The sequence below is a fragment of the Carcharodon carcharias genome, chromosome 13 (assembly GCF_017639515.1).
Source record: "Carcharodon carcharias isolate sCarCar2 chromosome 13, sCarCar2.pri, whole genome shotgun sequence".
Lineage (NCBI taxonomy): Eukaryota > Metazoa > Chordata > Chondrichthyes > Lamniformes > Lamnidae > Carcharodon > Carcharodon carcharias.
Genome location: NC_054479.1, coordinates 126,831,888 through 126,845,763, shown reverse-complemented (window position 1 = coordinate 126,845,763; position 13,876 = coordinate 126,831,888). Strand labels below are relative to the sequence as shown.

The window sequence follows — 13,876 nt, the reverse complement described above, 5'->3', positions numbered from 1 at the left end:
ATAATTTCTTTATGGATTACTGAAATTTGAGTGAAATTTTTGTAGATTTGTTATTGTTACAGCTGTAGGCCTGCAATGTCTTGAATGTCTATGCCTGGTTTAGCTAGTGCTGCCCATAGAACTGTTGGCATAATGTGGATATTGGCCTGTGATACTAACACAACTAAAGCAGAAGCTGGACAGCTGTGTGTTGCTTATTCCACCTTGGTAGTAACTTACTAGCATATGTGGAGTTTCTAATTTATTTTACACCTTTGTCTGCACAGTGCCCGACGTTTAAACGTGAAGCTGATGGGACAGAAACACCAGAGCCATTTGCAGCTGAAGCAAAGTTTTTCACAGAATCACGTCTTCTGCAAAGAGATGTCCAGATCATCTTGGAGAGTGTGCAGAATCAGGTCATTCTAGGAACCATCCTTCACCCGGTGAGTTTAGACAAAGATGGAATGAAACTACAGGTGCTTTTCCTGTGCCATTTGGCAGAGATTGTGCACTTAGGACAGAAACATATCTAAAAATTAGGGATATTTTTGTAATGATGCCAAACACTTGCAAGGTCAGGCATCATATAGATAGAGTAAATTGCCTTCTGCACTTACATCAAATACTTTCAGGCCAGATGCTGCATGGATTAGGTGCAGGGTAATTCCTTCAGTCAATCCCATTGACTATCTCAGGTTTGCTGTGATATGGATGACTTGCATTTTCAAGTTTCCTCTATTGTGCCTGAAACTTGCTTGCAAAGTGATATTTGACCATCCATGCCATGAGTTTTGACAGGATGTTCAGCCATACGACTTTGGCAAACTCCTGCCTTTTGAATGCTGTATCCTGGAGGTAAAAGAATAGATGTACACTTTATACTGCCTAGTTCCTCTGGTGCTACAGATTTAATCATCATCTCCACAGATGAATGTTAAGAAAGTGTGGGTGCTAAACATTGGTGATTGTGCATCTGGTGAAAGTAATTTAGACCAGTGGTTCTCCAACCTTTTTGTCTGCAGATCATTTGAGGCAAAAGACCCCGTGGTCTACCTACTGTCCTATCCCACTCACTTTCGCTTACCACTGCAAAAAAAATCCCATAGAATTAATGGGAAGAATTGCACTACTTTTTGATGAGACAGTAAGAAGTTCCAAGTTTCAGTCTCATGTTGGGCTCCAAGTTCATCCAGTTTCTCATCTTTGTTTTCTGCCTCACGAGTGTTGAAAACTAATCTTGAATTGCACTTTGTAAAAGTAACATAAATCTTTCTTATAAAACTACATGGTTGTTATTCACACTTATGACAACTCATGCCATGCATATGGGAGCCAGTCTGGTTGTGTGATGTCATGCGAGCAGTGGTGATGAGGGTTCTGTTCAATTTTCCCTTGTGGCCTTGGCCTGGGGTTGCAGGTCTGTAACTTGCAATTTGGATCAACTGTGGGCCATCTGAAGGACTCTTGTGTACCATCACGAGCACTGAAGTGAACTGAAGATCACACTTTGAGAACTATTGGTGTAGACTATTGTAGCCTGTAGATTCATTGTACTTCCTTATTTCTGCCAGTATCTGTCTCACAGGTGACCATTGGAATTACTTGTCCTTTGAACCTTTATCTCATTCCCTCCATTCTTTTGAAAAAAAGTAATTTATTCTTGGTGGGTTATCTTGCTAATCTGCTAAAATTTGGGACTCTTTAGTATGAAGCATCATGGGAGTGAACCTGTGTTCTTTCACCCCTTGGTGCAGTATGTAGATTTCTATTTACATTCTTTCACAGGATGTCAGCATCATTAGCTAGGCCAGCATTTCCTTCCCATCCCTATTGAGAGGGTGGTGGTGAGCTGCTGCCTTGAACCACTGCTGTCCATCTGATGTAGGTACACCCACAGTACTGTTAGGAAGGGAGTTTAGGTTTTTGCCTAGTGACAGTGAAGGAATGGCAATAATAGTCCCAAGTCTGGATGGCATGTGGCTTGGAGAGGAACTTGCAGGTGGTGGTGTTTCCACACATCTGCTGCCCTTGTGGGTTTGGAAGGTGTTGTTGAAGGAGCTTTGGAGTATTACATAAGATAAGAACATAAGAACTAGGAGCAGGAGTAGGCAATTCAGCCCCTTGAGCATGCCCCGCCATTCAATATGATCATGACTGATCTTATTTCGGCCTCAAGGCCAATTTCCCGCCCTCTTCCCATAACCTTTCAACCCGCTACTAATTAAAAATCTGTCTATCTCCGCCTTAAATTTATTCAGCATCCCAGCATCCACTGCTGAGGTAGTGAATTCCACAGATTCACAACCCTTTGAGAAAAGTCATTCCTCCTCATCTCTGATTTAAATCTACCACCCCTTAGCCTAAAACTATGGCCTCTCATTCTAGAATGCCCCACAAGGTGAAACATGCGCTCCACATCTACTTTGTCTATCCCCTTTAGCATCTCTCATACCTCAATTAGATCTCTTCTCATCCTTCTAAACTCTAGTGAGTATAGGCCTAAACTGCTCAATCTCTCCTCATAAGACAAGCCCCTCATCTCTGGAATCAATCTAGTGAACCACCTCTGGACTGCCACCAATGCAACTACATCCTTCCTCAAGTAAGGAGACCAAAACTGTGCACAGTACTCCAGCTGCGGTCTCACCAATGCCTTGTACAGTTGCAACAACACTTCCCCATTTTTATACTCTATTCCTTTAGCAATAAATGCCAATATTCCATTTGCCTTCCATATTACCTGCTGTATCTGCATACTAACTTTCAGCGATTCATGCATGAGGACACCCAGATCCCTCTGCACTGAAGCATTCTTAAGTTTCTCTCCATTTAAATAATAAATTGCTTTTTATTTTTCCAACAAAAATGGATAACTTCATACTTACACTGCAGCTACACTGCGTGAGGGTATCTTGTAGATGGTACAGGCTGCTACCACTATGTGTCAGTGGTGGAGAAAGTAAATATTTATGGCGATGAATAAATGCCGATCAAACGAGCTGCTTTGTCCTGGGTGGTGTCGAGCTTCCTGAGTGTTGTTGGAGCTGCACTCATCTAGGCAAGTGGTCAGTACAGTATTCCATCACACTCCTGACTTGTGCCATGTAAATGGTGGGCAGTCTTTGGGGGGGTGGTGGGGGGGAGGATTGTCAGGAGGTGAGTTATTCACCACAGCATTCCTAGCCTGACTGTTCTTCTTGCCAAAACATTTATATGGTTGGCCTTCTGGTCAATGGTAGCCCCCAGGATGATGATGGTGGATTCAGCAATGGTAATGCTGTTGATTGTTGTGGGGAGATGCTTAGATTCTCTCATGCTGGAGATGGTCATTGCTTGGCACTTGTGTGGCGTGAATGTTACTTGCCACTTATTAGCCCAAGCCTGTATGTTGTCCAGGTCTTGCTGCATATGGACACAGCCTGCTTCAGTATCTGAGGAGTTATGAATGGCGCTGAACATTGTGCAATCATTCGTGAACATCCCCACTTCTGACCTTATGATGGAGGCAAGGTCATTGATGAAGTAGTGAAGACTTTTTAAAAATTTGTTCACGGGGTGTGGGCTTTGCTGGCTAGCCCAGCATTTATTGCCCATCCTTAATTGCCCTTGCGAAGATGGTGGAGAGTTGCCTTCTTGAACTGCTGCTGTCCATGTGGTGTAGGTACACCCAGATTGCTGTTAGGAAGGGAATTCCAGAGTTTTGAAGGAACAGCGATATATTTCCAAGTCAGGATGGTGAGTGACTTGGAGGAGAACTTCCAGCTGGTAGTATTCCCATCTATCTGCTGCCCTTGTCCTTCTAGATGGTAGCGGTTGTGGGTTTGGAAGGTGCTGTCGAAGGAGCCTTGGTGAATTTCTGCAGTGTATCTTGTAGTTGGTACACACTGCTGCTACTGTGCATCGGTGGTGGAGGGGGTGAATCTTGGTGGATGTGGTGCCAATCAAGTGGGTTGCTTTGTCCTGGATGGTGTTGAGCTTCTTGAGTGTTGTTGGAGCTGCACTCATCCAGACTAGTGGAGAGTATTCCATCACACTCCTTACTTGTGCCTTGTAGATGGTGGACAGGCTTTGGGGAGTTAGGAGGTGAGTTGCTTGTCTTATGATTCCTAGCCTCTGACCTGTTTTTGTAGCCACAGCATTTATATGGCTAGTCCAGTTAAGACTCTGGTCTATGGTAAGCCCTCAGGATGTTGATAGTGGGGGATTCAGTGATGGTAATGCCATCAAGGGGCAATAGCTGGATTTTCTCTTGTTGGAGATGGTCATTGCTTGGCACTTGTGTGGCACGAATGTTACTTGTCAGCCATAAATTCGATATTGTCCAAGTCTTGCTGCATTTGGACATGGGCTGCTTCAGTATCTGAGGAGTCGTGAATGGTGCTGAACATTGTGCAATCTTCAGCAAACATCCCCACTTCTGATCTTATGATGGAAGGAAGGTCATTGATGAAGCAGCTGAAGATGGTTGGGCCGAGGACACTTCCCTGAGGAAGCCCTCAGCAATGTTCTAGTCCTCAATTTTTTCGCCCATAATCCTCCTTTGTGCTAGGCATGACTCCTACCAATGTAGAGTTTCCTCCACCTGGTTCCCATTTATTTCAATATTTATTTCAGCATCATTGCCACACTCGGTCGACTGCTGCCTTCATGTCAAGGGCAGTCTCTCTCACTTCCCCTCTTGAGTTCAGTTTATTTGTCCATGTTTGCAACAAAGCTAGCATGGGTGAGCAGGCTGTTGCTGTGCAAGTGCTGATTGACATCACTGTCGATGACAATTGTGCTATGATAGACCGTGAGAACTGTCTGATTTTTGAGCAGCGAGATTGAGACCTGCTGAAGCTACCCAATTCTGCCATCTGCTGGAAAAAGCTGCTGGTTGCAGAAAGAAAAACAATCTGCTTCAAAGCGCTGGTGGTGCAGGAGAAAATAGGGGAAGGGGCATCATGCTAGTAAAGGACTGGGGGAAAGCATCTTTAATGTTTTATGGCACTAGTTGTGTTTAAGGGCTAAACAAAATGTAAACGAGAACAAGCCTCTGACTTCTGTTATTCTGGTGGTTTGTGCTAGGAATATGGCTGGATTGGGCTCTGCTGTAAAAAGCAGATGCACGGGAGTCTGCAACAGGCAAAGGCAACAGAAGGCACTGCCGCCTTTTCTGTTTGATGACATAACCAGAAAAAATGTGGTTTATTTACATTGTCTTTTAAAGCGAGACGCATACTAAATTCTTCTCATTTCATCCACAGAATGGTAATATCACCGAGCTGCTGCTTCGTGAAGGATTTGCTCGCTGTGTTGACTGGTCAATTGCAGTTTATACCCAGGGACCAGAAAAACTTAGAGCTGGTGAAAGGTAAATTGTTTAATTGTGTGATTTGGGAAATCAAAAATATTCTGTGGAACTCAAATAAAAACTAGCCAGAAATACAATGGTGAATTTATCCGAGTGTTTAACTCATTGGATAGACAGAAATTTTGGCACCCCCTTCTTTTAATTTCACCTGATCACTGTAGAAACAATTGCTTCCATTGGAATATGTGAACAAGAAAAGCAATTGATTTTTATAATTGTATGCACAACAGACAGAAAATAAGAGTAGAAGAGGGTGCCAAAAATTCTCAGGTACGCTCCCTCTCTCTCTCTCTCTCTCTCTCTGGAAGGTGATCAGTGTTCGTGGGACTATTCCCATAGAATTGGTGTCTGTAGCGTGGGAGAGAAGGACAAAGGGAAAAATCAGGAACCTCTCTTATCTTTGCTCCACCCTCTCCTACTGGAACTCCTTAACAATGATATGCAATTATGTTAGTAAAAGGATTTTGAAGTCAACATACAGGTACAATGAGCAATTGGGCAAGCAAACGGTATGTTAGTTTTTATAAGGAGTTAAGAATGTAAGAGGAAGGAAGTCTTGCTGCAATTATAGGGCTTTGGTGAGAATAGACCTGGAATACTGTGTACAGTTTTGGCCTAACTAAATATTGAAAATAACAAAATTGAAGCCAATGTGAATCAGGAGGAAAGCTCTGCACTGGTTGGAGTCATGGCTGGCAGAAAGGAAGATGGTTGTGGTTGCTGGAGGCTGATCATTTCAGTCTCAGGACATTACTACAGGGCTTTCTCAGGGTAGTCTCCAGCCATCTTCAGCTGCTTCATCAATGACCTTCCCTCCAACATAATGCCTGAAGCGGGAATGTTCGTTGTTGATTGTGCAGTACTCAGTACCAGCTCCTCAGATAATGGAGCAGATTGTTCTTGCATGCAGCAGCAAAACCTGGACAACATTCAGGCTTGGGCTGAAAAGTATTAAGTAAAATGTGTTGTGCACATGTGTCAAGGAGTTACCATCTCCCACAAGAGGATCCAACCATCTTTCCTTGATGCTCAACTGCATTACCATCGCTGGACCTCCTACCATCAACATCTTGTTGTGGGGCGGGGAGAGGTGGTGATGGTTACCATTGACCAGAAATTTAACTGGTCCTGCCATATAAGTACTGTGGCTATAAGAGCAGGTCAGAGGCTGGGAATTCTGTAGTTAATGACTCATCTCTGGACTCCCCAAAGCCTGTCACCATCTACAAGGCACAAGTCAACCATGTGATGGAATACTCTCCACTTGCTTAGATGAGTGCAGCTCACATGTAAGGATAAAGCAGCCTGCTTGATTGGTACCTCATTCACCACCTTAGACATGCACTCCCTCCACCACCAGTGCACAGTGGCAGCAGTGTGTACAATCTACAAGATGCATGGTAACAACTTGCCAAGGCACCGTCAACAGCACCTTCCAAACCCATGACTGTTACTACCTAGCAGGACAAGGATAGCAGACACATGGGCATACCACTATCTGCAAGTTTCTCTCCATCGAATACCATCCTGACTTGGAACTATTTCACTGTTCCTTCACTGTCACTGGGACAAAACCTGGAACTTCCTTCCTAACAGCACTGTGGGTGTACCTACAGCAAATGAACTACAGTGTTTTAAGAAGGCTGCTCACCCACCTCCACCTTGAGCAATTAGGAATGGACAGCACATGTTTCCAGCATGTTCACATCCCAAGAACAAATAAAAAAGATTCTGATTTGTGAATAAAATCACAAGATTGAAGAGAGACTGAGTAGAATGAGCCTATACTTTGGTGTTCAGAAGAATGACAGGTGATTTCATTGAACTGCATAAGATTCTGAGAGGGTTTGACAGGGTAGATGTGGAGAGACTGGGAAATCATGCTTAACCAATTTATTGTCGTTTTTTGAAGAAGTAACATGCTGTGGATAAAGGAGAACCAGTGGATGTACTGCACTTAGATTGATAAGGTGTCACATCAAAGATTATTGCGCAAAGTAAAAGCTCAGTGTGGTGGGTAACATAATGGCATGGATAGAAGATTGGCTAGCTAGCAGGAAACAGAGTAGGCATAAATGGGTCATTTTCTGGTTTGCAAGATGTAACAAGTGGTGTGCCACAGGCACCAGTGCTAGGACCTCAACTTTTTATATAAATATACAAATGACTTGGATGAAAGGACCGAAGGTATGGTTACAAAATTTGCTGATGACACACAGATGGATAGTGAAGTAAGTTGTGACAAGGACAAAAAAAGGCTACAAAGGGATATAGCTAGGTGAGTGGGAAGAGATCTGGCAAGTGGAGTATAATGTGGGCGACTGAAATTCTCAATTTTGGCAGGGATGTGCAAGAGGCGATGGTAAGAGATTGTAGAACTCTGAGATGCAGAGGGATCTGGGTGTCCTAGTGCATGAATTGCAAAAGGTTGGTATGCAGGTACAGCAAGTAATTAGGAAAGCTAATAGAATGATGTTGTTTATTGCGAGGGGAATTGAATACAAAGGTTGAGAGGTTAAGCTTCAGTTATGCATGGCATTGGTGAGACCACATCTAGAGTACTGTGTACAGTATTGGAAGAATGTAAATGCGTTGGAAGCAGTTCAGAGAAGGTTTCCTAGACTACCTGGAATAGGCAGGTTGTTTCGTGAGGAAAGGTTGGACGAGGCTTGTATCTGCTGGAGTTCAGAAGAGTAAGATGAGACTTGATTGAAATATATAAGACCCAGAGGGGTCTAAACAGGGTGGATGTGGAAAGTATGTTTCCTGTTGTGGGAGAACATAGAACTAGGGATCACTGTTTAAAAATAAGGGGTCACCAATTTAAGACAGAAATGAGAATTTTTTCCTGAGGGTAGTGAGTCTTTGGAGCTCTCTTCCTCAAAAGGCAGTGGAAGCAGAGTCTTTGAATACTTTTAAGGCAGAGCTAGGTAGATTCTTGATATGCTGGGGTGAGGGTAGGTGGGAATGTGGAGTTGAGGTTGCAGTCAGATCAGCCATGATCTTATTGAATGGCAGAGCAGGCTTGAGGGGCTGAATGGCTTCTTCTAATTTGTATGTTCGTATGACTTTCCCTTGTTGAAGAGTTTAGAACTAGGGGTTATAGTATCAGAATAAAGGGTCAGCCATTTAAGACTGGGATGAGGAGAAATTTCTTCATTTAGAGATTGTGAATCTTTGAAATTTTCTACCCCCGAGGAATATGAATTCTCACTTGTTCAGTGTATTCAAGACACATTGGTAGATATTTGGACTATTAAGGGGTATGGGGATAGGGTGGAAAAGTGGAGTTGAGGTAGATCAGCCATGGTCTTTTTGAATGATGTTGCAGACTCTATGGCCTACTGCTTCTCCCATCATTCCTATTCCTTATGTTCTCCCCTACTAATTCTGCCTCCAACAATCATTAGATGTTTCACTTTTGGAAACAATCATGAGTGTAAAATCTCCTCTAAGCTGAATGCTAATGTTGGGAGGAGGTGTTGATTCCCTTATGCATGTTAAGTCCATCCCAAGGCAGATAGAAATCTTAACAGCAACACCAGTGTTCTTCTGAAATCTGTTCCCAACTCTTATGACTAGATTACGCTTTACATTTTAGTTTCCTGTTTTCAGGTGAACTTATTCATGTAGAATGGTGCATGTAGTGAAGCTGCTGTGTGTTCCTGGGGTCATGTCAAAACTGGTGTTCGGGAAGAGAACATTGTAGTATCCTGAAAATATTAGCTGTGCGGTGTTTTGAAATATATTCATTATGTGAAAAATCCTTTAAAAAATCTGAATAGCTTGTTCTGAGCTATATCTTAATACGGTTGGATATTTGTTCTCTGAATTGCATCAGTACAATTAAGTAGAATGGTGAATGAGCTGTGCTTGCTTGCCATCTGATGGCAGGCAGTAGGCAGTGGTGTGGAGTATTGCATTGTATGGGCTAGATGGTAAAAAACAATTTTGTAGTGGAATTGTTCCTCTGTTCAGTGCTACCTCTGTGGGACTGGTGTATGTATTTTAACAAAAGTGTAACCCTGTTTTAGTCACTAACCTTCTGATATATGATTGTTGGCATAGTTCAACAGCCTTTCCTCCCCATCTTTTCCTACTTCAGATAGTCAATTGAAAGCTTTTGGAGAAAGTTTGATGGATTACCCGCATCTTTGTGCTTTTACTCTTTCAAATTTTCTCCACTAACCAGTCTTTCGGATGCTGACTCAGTGGACTAAGGTTCAACTGGTATAGATAGTCTTCTGGTTCCAATGTCCATTTCATTTGCTCACTGAAATAGTGAGTACTGATGGGCTATTGTGACCAAATACTTGATCCTGTCTACACAGCATGCTTTAGGAATAGAAAGCTTGTCACCTTCCCTAGTGTACTTTCTGTGGGCAACTGTTTCCCCATATTGTTCTAGTTAAGTTTGCATCTGAATTGTGCTATCTTGTTCAATGCATTTATGCACTGAGGAGCTCCATTGTTTAAAGTTAAATATGTAGTTTATAAAAATGGCTGTTTCTCGTTCCAATACTCTTGTCTCGGTGTCTTTGCATTTGTGATTGATCAGCTCTCTTGTAATGAACCTGAGTTTCAGTTTTATTTTGTGAAGGTGCTACATCAATCTGTCACATACAACAAGGCCTAAGAGTTTAAAATACAGATGCAGTAAAGATATGTGTATTGCACTTGGCTATTTGCAGTGACTTGAGGCAGAAAAATCCTTGCATTTTGTCAACGATTCCCATACTCTTTGCTGAGCTTACATGTCTAAGGTTCATGTTGCATTCACCGCCCCCCGCCCCCAAACTTTCTAAGATGTATTTTGTAGTCCCCAGGTGGGAGGCAGAGTTCCATGCTATTGGTTTCAAAAATCCAGGGGGAAATAATTGAGAAGTCCAATGTGCTCACATTGCCTTCAGCCATGTAGAGATTGTGCACCTCAAATAGGCGCTGCTTCAAGGATCTCTACTTCCATTTGATGCTGCAGAAATGCCTTCTTCTTTATCTCAAGGGTTCCTGAGCCATGGGTCATGACCCCCAATGGGGCTACGGGACGAGATTTTGGGGTTGCGAGCTCAGAGGCTGTAATGGCGGGCGTGGAGTGAAGACTGTCGGTAAAGTCCTGGTACCAGCTCTGAGGCCCCATGATACATGCACCCGACCATTTTTTTGGCTCACAGCTCACTACGAGGGGAAGGGAGTGAACAAATCTCTATCCCTGCTGACTTCTAGAGGTGGCCATTGAATCTATCTGAGCTTCTTTAGGCGAAACAGTAATTTTACTATGCACCAGCAGCAGCTCTGATAGCTACAGTGACTGCCTCTACAAATTAGTATGAATTTAAACCTCACCCAGACCACCAAAAAGCCCTTCCTCTGGCCGTGCTAGGCTGTATCAGTAGCTCTCTGGTCACCCCATGCTCCTGGCTCTTCGTGCACCCCCTCCGTACCTTAATAACCATTTAGGATTAGTGCTGCTAATTGATCACTGCCTTAGCTGAGTTGGCAGGTCTGTTCTTTAGCTGAAGGTAAACCTTCATATGCTTAGAATGCTTGTTTCTTGTGTTGACAGATCTGCCAAAGAACGCAAAATCCGGATCTGGAAAGACTATGTGGCTCCAACAGCTAACATGGACCAGAAGGACAAGCATTTTGTGGCCAAGGTTAGTGTCTATTACTGCAAATCAACAGTGGGGAGTGGTTAAATGTGAATTTTTTTTGAAGTGTATGCCCTTTTCTTTAAATTAACAATGTTGTGAGTAGCCTACCCGCTTCATTGTTTTGGATAGTAAATAACCGTGGGTATAATTCTGCAGAGATGATTCATTCTGATTTTTTCTCCATCACTCCCTGTTATGGGTGGGGTTGTACCTTTCTGTGGTATGTGGTTGAGATCAGGGGCTCAGTGGGTTGAGACTTGCAGCTTCAAATCCATGATGTGTTGTGTTTAAACTTGATTTTTGCCCTGTTACTTCTAGAAGCATTGACCTTTGCTGTGCTACAATTCTGAAGCTTTTATCCAAATAGGAATCTTTTGTAAGCCTGAGCAGTCAATGTCAGAAGGCTATTTAGCAATGGAACGCATCAAAAGTTGAGCTCAGTCTGCTACGCACCAATTATCCCCATGGTACTTCCTGCCAAGAATCGATGACTACCAATTGTGAACAGAAACCCCTGCTGTGTTCTTCCCTGCACCCCCTTGTTCTATCACAGAAATGAACTGTCGCTATCTTGACTAAGATCAGCTAAATCAGTAACTTTGAATTTTCTGGCCTGTGTGATGCTTTTACACAACAATAGATGAACATGTTCAAATGTAAATTAGGTGGCTATTGATTCTTTACACAATCATCTTGTCTCCTTGAGTTGATAACATTTCATGGCTGGAGTTGTACCCTAATATGGTCTAGTATTTACGTAGCGTCAGTGGATAGGGCAAGTGATTTGTTATAGTGCTATAATTGTCTCTGTTGTGGGTTATATTAAGGGCTAAGACTGTAGAGTTTTGATTTCAGTTAAAGGTCAATTGGAGGTTAACCTTTGGTTTGGTTTAGTATGCCTGTGTGTGTGTTTACAAACCATGCTTGAACTTTTGACCAAGTAAGAGGCTTTTAGAAACAAGAAGGCCCTGAGGTTGCTGTTGGGGAACATTGCAGAGGGCGGAGCTATGCTCTGAAAGGAAAGCTGGTGGGTTTAGCTTTTTTTAGATAAAGGTAAGTGTAAGAGAAGCCGCCAACATCTCTTTGTCCTTTTGTCTGACATCTTTTGGCAATCTCCACCTATCACGGGCCCTCTATCCAGCTCTACCTGTCCCACCACCTCCCCCCTTAAACCAGCTTATATTTCACCTCTCTTCTATTTTTCCTTAATTCTGTTGAAGAGTCATATGGACTCGAAACATTAAGTGTGTTCCTCTCCGCAGATGCTGTCAGACCTGCTGAGTTTTTCCAGGTACTTCTGTTTTGTTGTGTAAGAGAAGCTGACTTGGAGGCTGCAGACATCCAGTCTATTGTGTTTAACCAGAGAACTCCGTTCTGTATGTTTAGAGAGAAAAAGAGAGAGTTCTAGAGAATTGGGTAGGACCAAGTAGCTCTGTAAAGAGAGAAGCCCAGCCACAGAATAGATGCCAAGGGAGTGTCTGCATGTGATGCTCTGAATGTGGTGGACTGTGGTGTGCAATCGTCAGTAAGGTCTATACTTGGACCAGGAGGTGCTATTGGTAGGAATATACCATAGACCTGAACTGTGACCTGTGCAGCCAGACCCAAAGAAAAAGGAACAGCCATCCAGGATACAAGTATGTTTAAAAGCCTATTGGAGTGAAAGCCACAGTAAAAAGTTTAAACTGGGTTTAGTCTGTTGGATTGAGATTAAGGTAGAAACTCATTGCTTAAAAAACTCATTGTCTTATTTGTTCAGTGTACCTTTTTAGTCATTTTTGTTTGTGACTAAGTTTATATAATAAAGATTCTTTTGGAGTTCCAATTTAATCTCGGAGTCCAGCTGCTTATTTACTTACCCTTGGTTCTTTCATTCTTTAAATGATTATGGTCATCAAGCCAAATCTTAACAAGTATCAGGCTTGTCCAGTGTTCTCATAGCTGGGATCATAACAGCAAATTACTTACTATTTCAAACCCGTGAAAGCTGCACTTTCCTATGTGGTAGAAGTCCCTGACCTGCCCCATGGGATGTTTTGTCCTTGACCAAAATCATTGAATGTTTTACTCATGCCAATATTTTTAACTTTGCTGTATCTTAATTCAGCTTTAAAGCATCTAACTCAAAATTAAAGTTAGAAATACATTTAAAAACAAAAAAATTGGCTTAGGGTATGAGACGTCTACAGGAGCAAAGTGTCCTCAGCATGAAAATATTTTACATTCATCCATAACAATTCTGAAATTATCATTGGTTAATCCAGCCAGGAAGTCCGTTTACTTTAATGCAGCCATCATCAGATTATGGCAGTTACTGAAAATGCAGAAATATTAAATCAGTGCCTTACTAAACCACTATTTGTCAGGACCTGTATTCATAAGTTTTTATAAAATTAAAAAAATTCACATATTTTGTACATTAGCACTTCTGTTTTATATGCCCATGAGATACAGAGAGGGAACACTGATGCATTGGCATGCATTTGTTTAAACCACAGCAACTTGTATTTATATAGCACCTTTAAATGTCGTCAAATATTACTAGGTGCTTCACAGGAGCATTACCAAAGCAAATTTAAATGAACCACATCAGGAGATAATAGAATAGGTGACCTGGTGCCTGGTAAAGCGGGTAGATCTTAAGGAGTGTCTTGAGGCGAGAGAGAGATGGAGAGGCAGATAAATTTAGGGTGGGAATTCCAGAGCTTAAAGCCTAGGCAGCTGATGTCATGGCCACCAGTGATGGAGTGAATCAAATCAAGAATGTGCAAGAGGCAAGAATAGGAGGACCGCAGTTATTGTGGAGGGTTGTAGGGCCAGAGGAGGTTGCAAAGATGGGAAGGCGTGAGGCTTTGGAGGGATTTGAAAACTAGGTCGAGAAATGTTAAAT

The 13,876-nt window shown here is 42.5% G+C and overlaps 1 protein-coding gene across 1 annotated transcript in view; it reads left to right on the top strand.

Moving 5' to 3' along the window:
• snd1 (staphylococcal nuclease and tudor domain containing 1) overlaps positions 1–13,876 on the top strand; it is a 946,160-nt gene that overhangs the window by 47,801 nt on the left and 884,483 nt on the right. Inside the window, exons 7-9 of the mRNA XM_041202041.1 lie at positions 267–425; positions 5,229–5,335; positions 10,899–10,989. Of these exons, the coding sequence (XP_041057975.1) occupies positions 267–425; positions 5,229–5,335; positions 10,899–10,989 (357 nt within the window). The remainder of the gene's footprint in view (positions 1–266; positions 426–5,228; positions 5,336–10,898; positions 10,990–13,876) is intronic.